Source organism: Panthera uncia, chromosome D2 (genome assembly GCF_023721935.1).
Source record: "Panthera uncia isolate 11264 chromosome D2, Puncia_PCG_1.0, whole genome shotgun sequence".
Lineage (NCBI taxonomy): Eukaryota > Metazoa > Chordata > Mammalia > Carnivora > Felidae > Panthera > Panthera uncia.
The window spans coordinates 48,300,665-48,321,346 of record NC_064818.1 but is presented as its reverse complement, the minus strand read 5'-3'; the positions used below and the strand labels follow the sequence as shown (position 1 = coordinate 48,321,346).

The 20,682-nt window shown below is 36.5% G+C and overlaps 1 protein-coding gene across 7 annotated transcripts in view; it reads left to right on the top strand.

Moving 5' to 3' along the window:
- Window positions 1–20,682, top strand: part of BMS1 (BMS1 ribosome biogenesis factor) — a 72,068-nt gene that overhangs the window by 31,085 nt on the left and 20,301 nt on the right. For all 7 annotated transcript variants that reach the window (XM_049646320.1, XM_049646316.1, XM_049646318.1 and 4 more), the window contains 9 exons: window positions 2,508–2,696; window positions 3,340–3,482; window positions 4,225–4,346; window positions 4,664–4,857; window positions 6,406–6,545; window positions 8,079–8,845; window positions 9,269–9,370; window positions 10,076–10,233; window positions 15,424–15,505. In XM_049646320.1, coding sequence (XP_049502277.1) covers window positions 2,508–2,696; window positions 3,340–3,482; window positions 4,225–4,346; window positions 4,664–4,857; window positions 6,406–6,545; window positions 8,079–8,845; window positions 9,269–9,370; window positions 10,076–10,233; window positions 15,424–15,505 — 1,897 coding nt within the window. The remainder of the gene's footprint in view (window positions 1–2,507; window positions 2,697–3,339; window positions 3,483–4,224; window positions 4,347–4,663; window positions 4,858–6,405; window positions 6,546–8,078; window positions 8,846–9,268; window positions 9,371–10,075; window positions 10,234–15,423; window positions 15,506–20,682) is intronic.

Here is a 20,682-nt window from a genome sequence, read left to right as displayed (position 1 = left end):
GGGGAGGGGCGAAGAGAGATGGAGAGAGAGAATCCTAAGCAGGCTCCGAGCTGTCAGCGCAGAGCCCAATGCAGGGCTTAAACCCACGAACCGTGAAATCATGACTTGAGCTGAAATCCAGAGTTGGACGCTCAACCAAGTGTTCCTAGTTACATTTTAAATTAACAAAAATAAATCCAATTAAAAAAAATGTAAGGCCATATTGATTAGGAAGATTGGGGTAACAGAGGCCTCTTTTTGTTTGTTTTTGGTTCAACAATTTCTGGAAAGCTGCTTGGTGACCAAGAGCTACAGGTTTTATCCTTTGGCCTAAGAAGTCTTCTAAAATAGAAAATAAAAAGTAATTTAATGTGAATGTTATAGCTGTGCCATTATAATATCAGAAAACTAAATACCATTCAAATTTTGAATGCTACTATTAATATAATGCTACTATTAATAAAAATAAGTGTTATTGTCAGTAAAAAATAGTATAAACATATTAAATCTTGTGTTTTTGAAATGATTAAGGTAGATTCATGTATAAGTCATTGTTTTTTGTTTGTTTTTTTTCCATTGGTTTGTTTTTTGTGTAAAATATACCAAATATCTAAGTACAAAAAGCATACACATGTTAAGAAAGATATTTTTCATATACATCTTTTTTTAAGATTTAGGAACCCATGTATTTGGTAAATATTCAAACTATACTACAGAGTACAATGCGTGTTTTTCCTGCTCTGACCCCTGGTCTCTCAGTTTCCCTCAAAGCAGTATTCTTCTAGATATGTATGGAAATATACATACAACCCTTTTAAAGCACACACTGTTTATTATATACACTGTTCTGTACTTTGCTTTTTTTCATTTAATGTGTCTTAAAGGTATGTAAGTACTATAGCTCAACTTCATTCTTTTTAAGTATTTCGTTGTATGTACCATAATTTACTTAACTTGTCTTATGTTGATCGCTCTGCTCTGGGTTGTCTGTCATAAAGCCTCCTAAGTCCCAGCAAAGACACATACAGTACCTGGATTTATGTATATGTGCACGTGTGTGCATTGAAGGAATAATACAGGCTTCATTTATCTTTAGTTGACAAGATTGTCCGCTAAAGGACTGTTTGCTACCTATTCTTGTGATTCTACAACGAACCACTTGCCCCTTGGCACGCTATGGTGTCAGATGGGGTGTGGTGATACTCCACTGCAGGCTCACTCACCTTCAGCCTGGTCCAGTGGCGAGGAAGAACTGCGCCAGCTTGGCCTGCGGTGTGCAGTGGCGGCTGCATTTTCTTGTAGTGCTTGGTGGCCCACCTTCATGTATCTTGTGCTTTTATGACTGTTCCTTAATTTAACCAAAGATAAGTTTTTCTGGTTTTGTGTGTGTAGTTTTTTGAATTAGCTACAAAAAGGTGAGAACAGAGATGTCTTTAATATGTTGTTAAAACTGGAAGTTTCTTACTTCTAGAAGAATCAGCTCTGAAGTTATTTTGCATGTTTGAAGAGTCAAAATTTTATTATTATTTTTTAATGTATATTTGTTTTTAAGAGAGAGCCAGCAGGGGAGGGGCAGAGAGTAAGGGAGACAGAGAATCCCAAGCAGGCTCCACACTGCCAGTACAGAGCCCAACATGGGGCTCGAACTCACAAACTGTAAGATCATGACCTGAGCCAAAATCAAGAGTCAGGTACTTAACTGACTGAGCCACCCAGGTGCCCCAGAAGAGTCAAAATTTTAAAGATTGTCTTATATGCTTCTATTTTCTTAGCATTCATAACTTTACTATTTTTGGATTAATTCTAAACTGGAAGCTTTTTTTAGTGTCTGAGCAATTGCATGTTACAAATTAACATAGAAGAGTTTTCCTACTGTATATCTCCCAGCAACTTTTTTTTTCCCTCTGTTAGAAGACTGAAACAAAAATGTTTGATTTTCTTATATTTTTGCTATTTTTCATTGATTACCACTTTGTCCCATTTTCTGGATGTCAGAGATCTGTTATTTGGTTTTCCTGTTAGAGACCTGTTATTTGGCTTAAAAATACCTTACACAAAACTTTATTTCTTGAAGTGAGGAATTTTCCAGGTGAGGGGCAAGTTAGACCTAGCTTTTTCTGAGTTATTTCTAATATATCCAAATTCTTGAAGTGGAAATTTATATTGTGGTGGTTATTGCCTCATGGTTGCCTTTTGGGGAATGTCAGAGGGTAGTATTTTCTCTGTCATGATGATCCCTAAGTAATGCTTTGATTTAGTCTAGAATAGGAGTTGGCAAACTTTTTCTGTAAAGGGCCAGATGGTAAATATCTTAAGTTTTGCGGGTCATACTTTCTCTTACAACTACTTACTTTGTAGTTGGAGTGCAGACACAGGGGTAGACAATACATAAATACATTAATGTGGCTGTGTTCCAATAAAACTTTAGTTATAAAATAGGTCATGGCTCAGATTTTGTCCACGGACCATAGTTTGCTTATGGTCTATTTTGGGTAGTTTCCTTGAGTAATTGTGTTTTCTGTTTTTAGGTTCTGATGCTTATAGATGCCAGCTTTGGTTTTGAAATGGAAACATTTGAGTTTCTAAACATCTGTCAAGTACATGGCTTTCCTAAAATTATGGGTGTTCTCACTCACTTAGATTCCTTTAAGTATAATAAACAACTGAAGAAGACAAAGAAGCGATTAAAACACCGGTTCTGGACAGAAGTTTACCCGGTAGGAAGAGAATTAGTTTTTGAATACTAACACTATAATCTTAAAAAAAAAAAAAAAAATAGGAGGAATAGGAGAGCTTAACAAACATCCTTCAGGATTCACCTTTGGAATTTCCTTTATATATCTGTTCTTATATATCAATTTTTTCTCAAAATAGTCTGTATTTCAGATCTTTTGGTGTATCTCCTTTACTCTGTAGCCCCCCCCAGCACCAGGCAGTATCTGGCTCTAAGTATTTTACATTTGTGATTGTTTAAAAGAGTTTGTCAGAAGTTTCTCCTAATTATAGGACCAGCAACTACAGTGCATACATATCGCCACTCCACCCTCCCCTGCATACTGCTGTGGCTCAGCGTCATAGAATTTTTCATGTGTCTGGGAGCCTCACTGCCCTCTCCATGCAATACTCCAGACACCACTGCTTGGCTGGAGAGCAGTCTTGAAGCTAAATGTATTTGCAGTTCTGACTGTACTAAGCCTTAACAAGATGAGTCCTGAAAGAGGTGGAGAAGTTCAGGAAACATTGAGAAGTGGCATGCCAGAAGTCTCCCTTAGGATTGCGTCTTATTTACACATCTTTATTTTGATGTAGTATTGACAAGAATTTAATTGAAATTTAATTTTTTGCTTTTTTAATGTTTAGGGTGCTAAGCTGTTCTACCTTTCTGGAATGGTACATGGAGAATATCAAAACCAAGAAATTCACAATCTGGGCCGTTTTATTACAGTTATGAAGTTTAGGCCTCTTACGTGGCAGACCTCTCATCCCTATATCCTGGCAGACAGGTAAAAACTACATGTGAAGTTTTTCTTCCTGGCCCATATATTTCAAAGCTACAAAGGTTAGAAAAAGAGCAGTAATAGAGCTTACTTTGTGCTTATTTTTTAATAGTAAGGGGCCATTGTAGTTGGTGGAAGAGATCTACTTCTTTGCATCATTACCTAAAAGGTGCTGTGGCTTCAGGAGTAAAATATGAAACATTTAGAAAAATGTGAGGATTTTGGAGCATTTAAGGCTATAAGGTGTAGTCCTATCCTGCTTTTTGAACCTTAATTTTCAGTGATAACTGTCTTTGAATCATTGTGCTCCAGTCACCCAGATGTGTCCTGTGCTTTCTTTCCTTTATGCCTTTTTTCAAATTGTCTTCTCAGCCTGGAATCCCTTTTCTCTACTTGCCAGAATTCAAGGCACACCAAAAAACTCGGGTTAAAGCTTAATCTTCTTCCATGAAGGGGTTTTCTGGATATGTTCTAATCTCTTCTTGACCCCTATTGCACATTATTTCCCATTTCTGGTGTCTTATTCACAGAACGTATATCACATAAAGCCTAAGAGCAATACAATCATTTGTTTGCTTCTTTTCCTCTGGTAGATGGTGAACTGTGCTTCATTTTTTCTGTATTTTCTATAATTTTCTAAACAATATGTTTAGTGAACTAGTGAATTTGATCCATCTTTGACATGTGAAGGGAGGTACAAGAACTTTGACATTTATTTCTGCTATATGATTGGGTTTTATTTTTCTAGGATGGAAGATTTGACAAACCCAGAAGATATTCGAAAAAATATCAAGTGTGACCGAAAAGTATCTCTTTATGGTTATTTAAGAGGAGCACACTTGAAAAGTAAAAGCCAAATTCACATGCCAGGTATCGTTTTGTTATAAAATATACCGTATTTGTAGAACCATTAGGATGGCTTGCCTCATTTCTCAGGAAAGCTGAAAAATGGCCAAGCAAGATAGAGCTACATTGCTAGACGTTTTAAGACTAACCCGACTCTGCCTCAGCTCACAAAGGTGTTGAGTTGACCAAATCCCTCTGCTCTGATGGTGTCAGCTGGCTAGAGGGGCACAGGACCAGTGTCAGATGATACCCTTGTGGTTGAAGCCTTCCAACTGTGGGCCATTTTTGCCAACAGTTGATAGGCCTATAACTGAAGCCGTCTTTCTGTGTCTGTCTTCCAGGTGTAGGAGATTTTGCTGTGAGTGACGTCAGTTTCCTCCCAGACCCCTGTGCGCTTCCTGAACAACAAAAGAAGCGCTGTTTAAATGAGAAAGAGAAGTTGGTTTATGCGCCGCTGTCTGGAGTTGGTGGTGTGCTGTATGACAAAGATGCGGTCTATGTTGATCTTGGTGGCAGCCATGGCTTCCAGGAATCGGTGAGAGGAAAGTCACAGGAAGTGATGTAGTCAGCTTTTACACACTGAAGCTTTTTTATCTCTATTTGTAATTACGGTGAAAACCACAATGCGTATTGTAAATATACAGATGATGTAGTTTTACCAAGGAGAAAGTAAAAGTCATGTCCTCCATTCTGTTGCCAAGACACACAGGGGATCCTAGGTCTTCTAGTGTGAACATTGCATGCGGTCTGTACTTGTACTTCCCGTCTCTCTCTATACAAGCATACCTCATTTTATTGTGCTTTGCTTTATTGCATTTTGCCAAAAATTTGCCTTCTTTACAAATTGAAGGTTTGTGGCAACCCTGTTTCGAACAAGTCTGTTGGTGCCATTTTTTCCAACAGCATTGCTCACTTTGTGTCTGTGTCACATTATGGCAATTCTAACGATTGTTTTTATTATTATGTTTGTTACATGATCTGTGATAAGTGATTATCACTTACTGAAAGCTCAAATAATGATTAGCGTTTTTTAGCAATAAAGTATTTTTAATTAAAGTATGCACATTGCTTTTTTAGACATAATACTATTGCACACTTAATAGACTACAGTATAGTATAAACAACTCTTATATGCACTGGAAAACCAAAAAATTCATTTGACTCATTTTATTGTGGTAGTTTAGAACTGTACCCACAGTATCTCTGGAGTATGCCTGCACAATATCAGTATGTTTTTTAGCTCTCTTTGGTCTTTCTCTTTTTTTATTTTTCTCTCTAAACATATATTTATTTATCTAGGTTATATTATGTATATTTAGATTATTACATATTACATGACAATACCATGTATTTGTGTACATATATGGTCTTTGTGTGTAGGGGTGTCTGTGAGACAGAGAAGTAATGTTTTGTGGGCTTCAACTTTAAATGCTTTTGCAACTTTAGGGGGGCACCAAAGAATATGTGATTCCATTGTTCCCTGTTAGTATTTGTAGAGCTGCTTTGGTCTTTTTTTAGAGCTGTGTGATATTTTGCTCTATGGATAAACCTTGTTTATTGAACCAACCCTTGGCAGTCTGTGGCGGGGGGCGGGGGATCACCCCTAGATTCCCCTGGTTTGAACATTGCCTCACTTCGTACCCTCGATTATGCAGTTTTGCTTATTGGGAGGGATCTTTTTATGCAGTAAATTCCTTGAGATGAAAATTTTGGATCAAAAGACAGAATTTTTTTTAATGGACTCCAGATTTTCATTTCTTTATTCTGCAGAGGGGTTTTATTGGGCCAGAATAAATATTTTCTGTAGCATTGGCACTTACGGTTTGTGTAGCTAACTATTTAGGTTATCAGGTTGTATACTCCATGAACTGGGAAAGGTTTAATGAAGACAGAGGTCAATTTTAGACTTGGTTATAAGAATTTTCTTTATTTTTTATCTTTTTATTTGTTTATTTTTGAGGCAGTAAGAAATGATTTTAGGAACTATGTTTAGGATAATTTTGAGAAACTGATTGAAACCAGTGTGTCTCTCTTCAGAATCCTTGTGTATTCCTCACTTTCCCTTTCTTGGTGGCCTTGACAGGACGAGGTGAGGCCCACCCATGAACTGGTACAGAGCCTCATTTCCACCCATTCCACTATTGATGCCAAGATGGCTTCAAGTAGAGTGACACTTTTTTCTGATTCTAAACCACTGGGATCTGAGGATATAGATAATCAAGGGTAAGTTTATCATTTTCCTGTTTTTCATAAAAAATATGTTACCTATAATTATAAGATTATATCACCCATAATTCTGCCATCAATATACATTTTGGTGGGATGCATTCCAAGCTGGTTTTGTTTTGTTTGCTCTGCTTTATATGTACATATGTTTCTGAGGGCTTTTCAGTTATGTGACATTACGTGGAGGTATTCTTGAAATATTATACAAGATTCAGTTTTTAGCAGACCCAGAATACTCCTCAGATGTCACAAAATGTTTTCTGTAGGCTGCTTTTGGTTTCTTAGGAGACCTGAGGCCACTTGGCTTTCTCTTAGTGGCCAAATACTAGTACAGGCAGAGTAAGGAAGCTTGTTCAGGTGGCTGTTGAGAAGCTACATATCTTGTCTCTAAAAGTTTTCTTTAAATTGTTTTATATTATCTTCTGGGTCGTATCCACTAATATCTAGCTCATGTGAATTATTTTCAGTCTGGGTTGGGAATTTGTATACCTTATACATAGTGAATGTTCTGGTTTTACTGTAGTGATTTATGTATGACTCCCAATAAAAAATCAGTCTGAAAATGTTTGAAATTATCTAGGTTAGAATTTATTATAAATGTATGCAAACGAAAATTTTTTGGAAACATTCATCTGCTCTAACTAGCAGATGGTATAGCATGGTAGGTAAGTACAATATTCTTGATATGTTATTCTTTTTACATTTGTTAGCTGTCATTCTTTAACAGGAAGCTCTTACACCTTTTTATTTAATAACACTGTTGACTAATTGACTTTTTAAAAAATTCCATTTGTTATTATCCCATTGCTATCATTCTTTTTTCATGCCTATATGGTCCCTTCAGTCTGTCTCCTGTCCTTTTGGCACTTCCCTGTTAGCCTTTGAGCACTGCTTTTGACACAATAGGATGTGTTCCAGGCTTACTTTGTACTTTCCTTGCCTTGGATCTGGAGTCAGTATTTAAGGACCATCTATTTTGAGCTTGAAAATGGTCAGTCTTGGGATGCCTGAATAGCTCAGTTGGATAAGTGTCTGACTTTGGCTCAGGTCATGATCTCATGGTTCTGTGAGTTTGAACCCCACATTGGGCTCTGTGCTGATGGCTCAGAGCCTAGAGCCTGCTTCAGGTTCTGTATGTGCTTCTGTCTCTTCCCTTCTACTACTCATGCTCTTTTCTCTCTCAAAAATAACTTTTTTTTTTTACTTAAAAAAAAAAATCAGTCTTCTAAAAGATTGATTAAACAGTCACTTCCCTTTGGAGCACTTTTTCCCTAATGCCAGAATTTTTGTTTTTGAAGTTTACCTTTTGATTCTCTGTAAGTTCGTTTGAAGAGAGGTGTTAGGGAACTGTGCATGAGTTTGCATATCATATATTCTAGTTTTTATCAAATCATTCCTTTCTATGCTGTGTTATTTATAACCATTCCATGATATTATTTTCTATTTCTGTGCATAATTATTGACTTGCCATTCCTAGAGTAGCCAGTTATTGTACAAATTGAGTTATTTTGTGTTTCCTTGGTAATATAGACACTGGATGCCAAAAGAAGAAAGACAGATAGATTTGGAAACCGGTCGAGTGCGTCGGAAAGCCATTTTTGGAGATGAGGAAGATGAGTCTGGAGATAGTGATGAAGAAGATGATGAAGAGATGTCTGAAGGCGACAGGTTGGAAAATGGCTCTAGTGCTGATGAATCGGAAGAGGAAGCAGATGCTGAAATGACTAATAAAATGTATATGGTGGGTAAAGGTGTCAAACGGCAGAGACTTGAGGAGATGGAAGAAGACAATGAGGTGGATTTGCCAGCATTTGCTGATAGTGATGATGACCTTGAGAGGAGTTCAGAGGAAGAAGGAGACGCAGAGGAAGCTGATGAAAGCAGTGAAGAAGAGGATTCCACTTCAGGAGAGAGGGATAGTTTAGAATCTAGGGTTGTTGGAGACCGTGGTAAACCAGGACTTTTACAAACTAATGGTTTGAGTGACAGTTTGAATCTGGAGAATCCTTTGACAATCAGAAAAGCAACCCTCACCACTTCAGATTCAGGTCATTGCACAGCTGAAGAGGCATTTGCATCTGGGGATGAAACTGAAGAAAGCTCCTCTCTCAGTACAGAGGACGAGGACTCAGAAAATGAAGAGGCTATTAAGAAAAAGTTTCCAGAGTCTTCTAAAGTGGCCAGTGGTCAGAGACTGGGGTCAGAGAACTTAATTGATGAGACCAGTGATGTAGAAGACTTACTCAAAGAGGAAGAAGATTACAAGGAAGAAAATAACTATTCCTCAGAAACTTCAGGTGTGCTTAAATTTAATGTAGCTGTTGGAATAAACTTGACACTGAAAATGTTCTACCAATAGAACGTCTACAGGGGCACCTGGGTAGCTCAGTCCGTTGGGTATCTGACTTTGGCTCAGATCATGATCTAGTGGTGTGTGGGTTTGAGTCCCGTATCAGGCTCTGTGCTGACAGCTCAGAGCCTGGAGCCTGCTTCAGATTCTGTGCCTCCCTCTCACTTTGCCCTTCCCCTGTCATGATCTAGCTCTCTCTCTCAAAAATAAATAAACATTTAAAAAATTAAAAAAAGAATGTCTACATTTGGGAGTCTGCTCTTTTGGAGATTTTGTTAACTGTTCAAATATTGCACCTCATAGGATTTCAGGATGAATACAGAGAGGACAAATAAACAGACTTAACTGATGTTGGTGTTGGTCCTTTCAGGCGCTCTCAAGTGGAAGGAAGACCTTTCCAGAAAGGCAGCTGAGGCCTTTCTGAGGCAGCAACAGGCAACTCCAAACCTTCGAAAGCTTATTTATGGGACAGGTAAGAGCTCTAGTTCAGATCCAGAAACGTTTTAGTTTCTTAGACAATTTTCTGGAAAGGAGATGAAGTTGACTGAAGGATTTGCGTGGTCCTTTTGATATCCATATGATATCCCTGACTGTCATAGTTTGTATGTGGCAGATGTTTTTAATCATCAGCTCACAGGTTTGCCATAAAACTGTTGATGAGAGTACTCTCTATTATGTCATTTTATACCCTCTATACAAGGTCCTTCATGGGACTTTTTTTGGGTAGAATTGAGTGCCAGAAAAGAACAAAGTGGTGCATTTTGTATTGTGGTCACCAGTTACTGTGTGGTTAGAACAATGCCAAAGGAGTGTATAGGAGCAGAGCATTGAATCAAAGGGTTGGTGTGTACTGATCTCCCTTCAGGTTTTGCCTAAGTACTGTTGGTGATTAGAGACTCAGCAGTCTTCAAGAGAATGGCTTTATGCTGGTTAAAAGCTTGCCTTTAAGTGTCCTTTCGTTTCCCCGCCCCCAATATTATATCTCCTTACTGGATTCTTTGTTGCTTTCTTGCAGGAGGGCCTAAGTCCTCCAGACATTGTGAGCAGTAGTTCCCTGGCCTTTTCTCTGCCTATAGCTGATGCACTCAGGGGCACCGCCATACCTACCACAAACAGGGACCCTCAGTCCTTTAGGGTGGAGATTTCTTCTCACTTTTTCGTCATGGTGTCTCTTCAGTGACAGAGGACAATGAAGAAGAAGACGGTGATACCAGGGAGGAACTCGGAGGATTGTTCCGTGTCAGCCAGCCTTCAAGAGAATGTAAGCACAAGCTTGATTCTTTGGACTGCTCCAGATTTCATGTGGAGGCGCCCCATGATTGGGATTTAGAGGAGGTAAGGCTGAAGTAATATGTTTGACTTAAGCGACATCTAAGGAATTGTTCTAAAAGAAGATTATGTGATTTCAGTATTGCCTATTTGTTATTGGCTCCTCATTTTTGTAAGATAATAGGACATTCCCCCAGATATTGGACTACTTATTTTATGCATCCTAAGCAATAATGTGTTTTGGGTTTAGGTAGACTATGTGCATGTGTTATGGAGAAAAGGAAAATGTGGATGGTAGTGTTAATCTTTATTTTGAAGCATTGCACGTAAGTTTTCATATATTTGAAATATTTTGTGTTTTATAACTAGGATATACCTCACGACCCTGAGTTAACATTTATAATTTCTACTATTTGTAAGCAAACAAATCCGTGACACTGGTAAATTTTCTTTCCTTGTTCACTATTCTTTAGTCACACCGGAATTCATTAAGTTCTCAAACTTAACAGGCTTAATCCCATCTTAGAAAACCCTCAGTTTTCTCTTCTGGAATGTTCTGATGTTCTTAAGGCTGGCTTCTTTTGATCATTCAGTTTAGCTTAAATGTCACTTCTCAAGAGAGGCCCGATCACTATCATATTCCTAATATAATTCACTGAGTAGCACTTAGGCACTTTAAGAGATTTTATGTAAATTTTTTTTGAAGTAAAACTTCATACAGATTATAGAAAACCACATAAAAACAACCATCTAAATTAATGGATTAGATGAGGTTACACCTGTAACCCATGTGTCTGTCCCAATCATAGTCCTGCAGAAGGAACCGTGACTTTTATGATAATCATTTCCTTCTTTTCTTCATAATTTCATCCTTCAAGTTTGCATTAATAAACACCATAAGTTAGTTTTATCAGATTTTTTTGGTTTATTTCTCACTATGCCTTTTCAGTCTCTTAGTCTGCAAATCCCCTGCACACATCTCTTTTTTTTTTTTTCCTCTTATATTTTATTCATTTAAGAAACTAAGTGTTTGATGTGTAGAGTTTCTCATATTTTGGTTTCTGTGGATTGCATTACATCCTTAAGTACACTTTATGAGGCTCCTCTCTGTATTTCCTATAAAATGGTACAGAACAATACCAATAGAACTGTCTGTGATGATGGAAATGATCTGTACATCATTGAGCTGCCCAGTGTGGCTGCTTGTGACTGTTAAGACCTTTAAATGTAGCCAATGAGACAGAAGAACTAAGTTTTTAATTTTATTTTAGTTTTATTTAATCTTAATTAATTAGAATGTACATAACCATGTGGTTACAACTACCCTATGGACAGCACATCTAGAATTTGATTAGATTTAGGTTTGATTTTTGTTGTTTTGTCAAGACTGCTCCATAGATCGTGGTGTTTGTTTTTAGGAGGCACATAAAATCATCTTACGATTTTAAAATCTGTTGAGCCTCAATGCCTAGCTAGATCCATTAATTTATTAAGGATGTAAAATAGTGATATTCTGTTCAAATTGCTTTTAATTTATTAGCTGGAATACCCTGCTAAAGGGAAACTTCCCCTCATCTATTTGCTTACCCATTTCTATACAAGCAGGATGAATATTTGATTCTTTTTGTTAGTTTTCAGAATGATTCTCCAAAAGTGACTTTGTTTTTTAGTATCATTTTCAGCTCATAGAATTTAATATCATTGAATGCTTCCTTCCACTGAACTTGTTATCCTTTTTGATACTCTTTCATATTTATCCCATATCTTTGGGATATGGGATAGTAGTCTTTGATTGCTTTGTTTCTGCCTGATCTGATGAGGTGTTCCAGCATCGTCTCGTACACTTCTGATGCCAGACTTGGAAGCAGCCATAAGAAGTCCTGATTCCTTTTAGAGGAAAATGCCATCTCAGCATCACAGTCTAGGCATAGGAATACACACTGCTATGGATTGGTCATTGTTTCTAGGCCTTTCAGTGACCAGAGCTAGGAGAATCCAATTCAGATGCAGACCTGCAGAGTTCTTATTTAACCTCTTTTATCTTACATGTGTATCTTTGTTTTTTCACTAGAGAATTAATTCCATTTGACTTTGAAGATGATGAAATTAGAAAATTACTAATTTGCTTTACCCCACCTATGTACAAAACAGTGTCAGAATAACATTACATGTATTACTATTACTATGATTACTGAAAACAAAGTTGTTTTCCTCATGTTTCCCCATTTCTCTTTTCAAAAGTAGCTACGTAGGTTTACATTCTCACCAGCAGTGTGTGTGGCTTCTGAGTTTTCACATCCTCACCAACACTTGTTATTATCTGCATATATATTTTTTTAATTATTATAGCCATTCTATTGGTGTGAAGTAGTATCTCATTGCAGCTTTGATTTGCCTTTCCCTGATAGCTTATGGTGCTGGACATCTTTTTTTTTTTTTTTTTTTTAATGTTTATTTATTTATTTTGAGAGAGAGAGCATGAGCAAGGGAGAGAGAGGGAGAGAGAATCCCAAGCAGGCTCTGCACTGTCAGCGCACAGCCTGACATGGGACTCAAACCCACAAACCATGAGATCATGACCTGAGCCAAAACCGGTCATTGAATGCTTAACCAACTGAGCTACCTGGGCATCCCAGGCATCTTTTCATGTGCTTACTAGCCATTTAAAGAAATGTCTATTCTTACTGTTTGGCCATTTAAAAAATTGCATTGTCTTTTTGTCATTGAGTTGTAAGAGTTGTTTATATATTCAACTTGTCAGGTATGTGATTTACAAATATTTTCTCCCATTCTGTAGGTTGTCTTTTCTGTGCCCTTTGAAGTGCAGAGTTTTAAATTTTGATGAGGTTTAACTTGTTTATGTTTCTGTTGTTTCTATGTTTGGTATCCTGTCTAAAAAAAAGTTGCCAAATGCAAGATCATGAAGCTTTACTCCTATGTTTTCATCTAAGAGTTTTATAGTTTAGTTCTTATATTTAAGTCATTGATCCATTTCAAGTTAATGTTAGTATTTGGTGTGAGAAAAGTTCAACTTCATTCTCTTGCATGTGGATATCCTATTGTCCTAGCACCATTTGTTGAAAAAACTATTCTTTCCCTATTGCCTTATCTTGGCACCCTGAGTGTAAATCACTTCACCATGGATACATGGGCTTATTTATGGACTCTTAATTATATTTCACTGACTTCTATTTTTCTTTATGCCAGTACCTTACTGTTTGATTACTAATGCTTTGTGTAAGTTTTGAAATTGGAAAGCATGAGTTCTCCAGCTTTACTTTTCTTTTTTAAGATTGTTTTGCCTTTTCTGGATCCTTTGTGTTTTCTTTATTTTTGAATCAGCTTTTCCATTTCTCCAAAGAAGCCAATTGGGATTCTAATAGGGATTGCATTGAATCTGTAGATCACTTTGGATAGTATTGATATCTTAACAATAGTCAGTCTCCTGTTACATTAACATGGGCTGCCTTTCCATTTATTTGCCTCTTTTATTTCATTTCATTTCTTTTTTTTTTTTAATGTTTACTTATTTTTGAGAGAGAGAGATTGTGAACGGGGAGGGGCAGAGAGCGAGAGAGAGAGGGAGACACAGAATCTGAAGCAAGCTCCAGGCTCCAAGCTGTCAGCACAGAGCCCAACACGTGGCTCAACCTCATGAACTGTGAGATCTTGACCTGAGCCAAAGTCGGACACTTAACTGACTGAACCACCCAGGCACCCCTGCTCTTTCATTTCTTTTAAGAACATTTTTTAGTTGTCAGGGTATAAGCTCTGACCTTCTTTTGTTGAATTTATTCCTAGTATTGTTTTCAATACCATTGCAAAAGGAGCTATTCTCTCAATTTCATTTTTGGATTGCTCATTGCTGGTGTATAGAAACAATTTATTGTTGTTATATTGATCTTGTATTTTGCAACCTTGCTGAACTCATTTATTCTGATAGTTTTTCAGTGGATTCCTTAGGATTTGCTATATATGGGATCATATCATTTGTGAGTAGAGGTAGTTTTCCTTTCTAAACTAGATGCATTTATTTCAGTCTCTTGCCTAATTGTCCGGTCTAGAACGTCTAGTACAGTGTTGAATAGAAGTGGTCAGAGGAGACATCCTTGTCTTACTTCTCATCTTAGGGGGAAAGCCCTCAGTTTTCACCATTTAGTGTGATGCTAGCTGTGGGTTTTTTTTATGGATGCTCTTGATCAGGTGAAGGAAGTTCCCTTCTACTCTTAGTTTGTTTAGTGCTTTTATCACCAAAGGTCTCTTTTATTATTTTTCGGTCTTTGGTTTCCCTAAGTCAGTTGTTAATCTTCATTAAGTAAGGATTTTCTTCTAACAGTTTTTCATCCTTCAGTGCCCTGCAAAGCTTCTGAGCACAGAGCAGATTTTCTTTAAATATTTTGTGAGTGATTATAGGCATGAAGGAATGAGTAAATGAACGAATTTGATTCTGGAAGGCAGCTGTGCTCACCACTATACCACCAACGCTAACGAATTTGATTCTGTATCCATTGTAATCATGCTAGCCTCAGGGCTACTCTTTGAGAGTGAGGTTGTGTATGAAAAACATGATTCATGACCAGAATGTGATTGAGGTGAAAGCCAGGACCTGTCTGAAGATTTCTATAAGTGTGCTTTTTGAAGCCTTGGTAGTAAATGACATGTGCTATCTTAGGTTCCCCAGGAAACAGCCTGTGAAACAGAGAGTTATGTACAAGGCTTTACTATATTTAAGAGGGGTACCCAGAATCTACTACATGTATATACTAGATGATCCAGCAGGTCCGAGACTGGGATCCTCATCAGTACTTTTTGCCCTATTGTGCTCATATGAGACATTTTGCCATCGTCAGAATATTATCATTGGCCAAAGAGTTGAATTTTCAAATAACCATAATAAGTCTGGATTAACAAATAGTAAGACCAACTTCCTAAATGCTATCTAACTGCATTGCCTTAGGAACACTAATGAACTTTGAAAATCAGTTGCATTGGTAAATATCTGTTTACTTACGAGGTCAGTGGGCTAATAGCACTTCAACCATTGTTTAATGTTAAGACACAAGTTTTTATCTCTGTGGTTATACTATCTACATCAAAGATAAGGTTATCTCATTCACCCACTTGAAATGAGAATTTCCAAAAAAATGTGTCTTGAAAAGTATTTAAAGGCAAGTTTTCACCTGCTACTGTTTCTTAATAGCACTTGTTTTGTTGAGTAATTGGAGCATGTCAGCTAAGTGTTCTTTTTTGTGTAAGGTCATGAACAGTATCAGAGATTGCTTTGTGACTGGGAAGTGGGAAGATGATAAAGATGCAGCCAAGATCTTAGCAGAAGATGGTAAGTAAAGGACAGTATTCTTCAGAGAAGACTGTTATCTATACTTTGTTTTATTCCATATCTTTAACAGTCGGAAATAATAGGCAAACGCGAAATGCTTTGGGGAATGCTGACAGAGGAGTTTATGGGTAGTATTCTGGTTCCTCTTTTTATCATGATCTTACTTTCTTCCCTTGGTTAACTGACTTATTAGATATGGACCTTGAAGAAAAGTAGGAAGCTTTCCATAACTTTTATCATGTGTTTGTTAAAAATGGATTTTTGTGTGTGTGAAAAATGTACTCAAATAACATTTTCTTTTAATGATGAAGGTAGTATACATTGTAGAACATTTAGAATACAAAGTTCATGTCATACCATAATCTCCGCCTGTGTTAAAAAAACCTTTATTAATTTTTTGAGATTTTTTTCCTTCTAGTTTTTTATAAATTTAAAAATTTTCTAGTTATAATTCTACTTTATATACACTGTGTTAAATTTTTTCAAAGGTTTCATGTTTGCGATTTTATTCTATCATATCCTAATTCAGTTCACAGTTTGTCATTTAAGCAATTTACTTCGCCTGTATTATAATTAACTCTACACTGGGCCACCTTGAAATAACTCTTGGATCACATTTTTTATTTTCATAAGTTAGATTCATAAAATTTAGAATTATTGAGTGATTTTTATGGACTACAACTGCCAAAAGCTTTTTCAGAAAGTTGTTCTTATGTGCCCATAAGCAGTGTATCTTAGTACTTAACATTTTACTGCTTTCATTCAATATTGAATACCACGCATAAAAAAATGTTATTTTTGGCAGTTTGATAAAGGAAAATTGTTTCTTAAATTTATAACTGGCATTCTTTTGATTACCAGTAAATGAGAATATTTATTTCAGATGTGTTGGGTATGGCATTTCTTCGGCGAATTCTTTGTGTTCTTTGCTCACTTTTCTAATGGAATATATCTATCTATCTATCTAGATAGATAGATAGATAGATATTTTTTTTTCTGATTTGCAAATTATTCTTTAAAGGATATTTATCCTTCTTCATTTTTGTGTGTTTGAGTGCTTTTAACCACTCACCTGCTTTCTGTCACTATACAGTAATTTGCACCCTCTAGAATTTTATATAAATGGAATCATACAGGATGTACCCTTTTCTGGCTAACTTCTACTCAGCATAATTATTTTGAGATATGTTCATGCTCTTGCATCTTCATCCATTTTTATTGCCGAATACTTAATTTCTTTTCATTAGTGAGTAATATTCCATTGTATGATGCACTGCAGTTTATCTGTTCACCTGTTGGTGGACATTTAGGTTATTTCTGGGCTTTGGCTATTGCAAATAAAGCTACTGTGAACATTCTTACACAAGTTTTTGCATGAACAACTGCTTTGATTTCTCTTGAGTACATATCTCACAGTGGGTTAAATGGATATGGCAGATGTATGTTTAATTTTTTAAGAAATAGCCAAATTGTTCTTCCAAGTGATTGTATCATTTTGTATTGCTATTAGCACTTTATGAGACTTCCAGTTATTCTACATCCTTGCCAATACTTGATATAGTCTTTTTAGTTTTAGATATAGAATGATACCTCATGGTTTTATTGTGTATTTTCCTAATGACTAATGATATTGAGCATTTTTGTGTGCTTATTTTCCATCTGTTTCTTTTTTGGTGAATGTCAAACCTCTTGTCCAGTATTTTAATCTATTTAATTTCTTTAAGTCATTTATCACTTGTGATTTTAATTATTTTTGCCCAGTGTGTAGTTTGTCTTTTCATATTTAAAAAAATTTTTTTTTAATTTTTTTTAATGTTAATTTTTTTGAGAGAGAGAGAGAGAGACAGAGTACGAGCAGAGGAGGGGCAGAGAGAGAGGGAGACACAGAATCCAAAGCAAAGCTTCAGGCTCTGAGCTGTCAGCACGGAGCCCAGTGTGGGGCCCAGACTCATGAACCGCAAGATCCTGACCTGAGCTGAAGTCAGACGCTTAACCAACTGAGCCACCCAGGCGCCCCTAAAAAAAATTTTTTTTAATGTTTATTTTTGAGAGAAGGAGAGAGAGAGGGAGACACAGAATACAAAGCAGGCTCCAGGGTCTGAGCTGTCAGCACAGAGCCTGATGTGGGGCTTGAACTCACGAAGCACGAGATCATGACCTGAGCTGAAGTTGAATGCTTAACCAACTGAGCCACCCAGCCACCCCTGTTTTTTCGTATTTTCAACGGTGTCTTTTGCAGAACAAAAGTTTTTGATTTTGATGAAGGCCATATTTTTTTTAACGGACTGTGCTTTTGATAATGTATTTAAGAAATCTTTGCCCCACTCAAGGTTGTATATTTTCTTCTATGACTCTTACAGTTTTAGGTTTACATTTAGTTCTGTGATCCATTTTGAGTTAATTTTTTATGTGGTATTAGGTATGGATCAAGGTTTCCTTTTATTTTTGCTTATGGATATCCACTTTTTCCAGCACTATTTGTTGAAGACTGTCCTTTACCCACAATGAATTGCCTTTCATTGGTTGACCATATATGGGCAAGATTTCTGGGCTCTGTTCCATTCATATATTTGTTTATTTTTATAGCAATACTGCACTGTTATATATAGCTTAACTTATTTTTATTTATTTATTTTTAAAGTTTATTATGTTGAGAGAGAGAGAGAATGAGAACACAAGCAGGGGAGGGGCAGAGAGAGGGAGAGAGAGAGAATCCCAAGCAGGCTCTGCACTGGCAGTGTAGAGCCTGACACAGGGCTCAAACCCAGGAACCATGAGATCATAACCTGAGCTTGAAACCAAGAGTTGGATGCTTCACCGACTAAGCCACCCAGGTGTCCTGCACTATTACAGCTTTATAATTAATCTTGAAATTAGGTAATTTAAGTCTTCAAATTTTATTCTTTTTCCAAAGTTGTTCTGGCGATTTTGGGTCCCTTGCACTTCCATTTAAGTTTTAAGATGAGCTTACCCATTGCTGCCAGAAAAAAAAAACCCTGCAGTTTTGATTGGGATTTTGTGGAATTTGTAAAACAATTTTGGGGAAATTGACATTTTAACAATATTGAATTTTCTGATCTATGAACATAAGTAAATCTCTCCATTTATTTTTTTTTTTTAATTTTTTTTAGTGTTTATTTTTGAGAGAGGCACAGAGTGTGAGTGGGGGAGGGGCAGAGAGAGAGGGAGACACAGAATCCAAAGCGGGTTCCAGGTTCTGAGCTGTCAGCACAGAGCCCGACACGGGGCTCGACCTCACGAACCATGAGATCGTGACCTGAGCCGAAGTCAGCCGCTTAACCAATTGAGCCACCCAGCTGCCTCTGTTTTTTAATTTCTTTTAGCAGTGATTTTAGGATGCTGTTCTCACTTATTTCTTAACAAATATATTCCTAAATATTTTGTATTGTTATTAATATTTAAATGATATTTTAATTTTAGTTGGCACTTATTTGTTATTACACGAAATGGCTGATTTTTGTATATTAATCTCCTATCCTGCAACCATGCCAAATCACTCATTTATAATGCATAGCTTTTTTAATATATATTTCATACAGATAGGTTTCTTGTATCTTGTATTGGGTACTGTATAGTATAAGACCACAACCTGTATATTAACGTTGATAACATCTGCTGATCTTATATAGATTTCCCCAGTTTTACTTATGCTCATATGTGTTGTTTGTGTGTGTGTTTAGTTCTCTGTATTTAGTTCGTGCAGGTTTATGTGTCTACACACAGTTACCAGACAGAACATTTCCATCACCATAAGGATACCTTGTATTACTCTTATAAATACATTTAGCTCCTTTCTGTCACCCATCCCCAAGTTCTGACGCATCAGCCACTTACCTGTTTTTCATTTCTACAGTTTTATAATTTTTAAGAATGTTAAATAGAATCATAGAATATGTAACTTTTTATGATTGATTTTTTTTTCCTGTTCATCATAGTTCCTAGAGCGGTCCATCCAAGTTGTTCCATGTGACTGTAGTTCATTCCTTTTTATTGCAGAGTAATATTCCCTGATAAGGATGTAGCATTTTGTTTAACCATTCACCCACTGAAGTACATCTGGTTGTTTCTAGTTTTTGACTTTTGAGAATTGAACTGCTATGAACATTTGTGTACAGATTTTTATATAAATATAAACTTCCTATTTTTCTGGGATGAATGCCTAAGAATACAGTTGCTGGGCTGTATGATAATTGCATACTTAGCTTTATAGGAAACTGCCAGAGTAGTTGGGCTGTTTTGTATTTCCACCAGCAATATATGAATGATCCAGTTTTTTCATGTCCTTGCCAGTATTCAGTGTCCTATTATTTATTTTAGCTAATCTGATAGTGATATTTCACTGTGGTTTCATTTTATATTTCCCTGATGGCTAATGATGTTGAGCATTTTGCCATTTTTGCTGCATTTTATAATTTGCAGTGTATTCTTTTACAAAATATTTGTGGATGTCTTTTGCCCTTTTTCTTACTGGATTTTTTTTTTTTTTACTGTTGAATATTGAGAGTTATTTATGTATTTTATTCCATTATTGGATATGTGGTTTGCAGATGTTTTCTCCTAGTGTGTAGCATATCTTTTCATTTTCTTAATATAGTTCCTTTCACAGAGCAAAACTTTTTAATTTTGATGAGGTCCAGTTTATCATTTTTTCACTTTTAGGAATAATGTCAAGTCCAGGAATTATTTTCTATTCCTAGATCCTGAAGCTTTTCTCCTATTTTTTTTTTTTTAAGCTTGTTTATTCATTTTGAGAGAGACAGTGTGAACAGGAAAGGGACAGAAAGGGAGGAGAGGGAGAGTCCCAACAGACTCTGCGTGTGGTCAGTGCACAGAGCCAACGCAGGGCTCAAACTCACAAAACCATAAGACCGTGGCCTGAGCTGAAATCAAGAGTCAGAAGCTTAACTGACTGAGCCACCCAGGTGCCTATGTTTTCCAAAAGTTTTAAACTGTTCTTTTCCATGTATGATAGTGATCTATCTTGATTTCTTTATAAAATGTGAGGTTTAGGTTAAAGGTTATGTTTTTTGCCTGAGGTGTATATTCCTTCAGCATTTTTCTTTCATTTATTTGCTTTTGCACCTTTGTAAAAAAATTAGTTGAGCATCTTTGGGTTTATTTCTGGGTTCCATTGATTCATGTGCAGTCCTTCCACC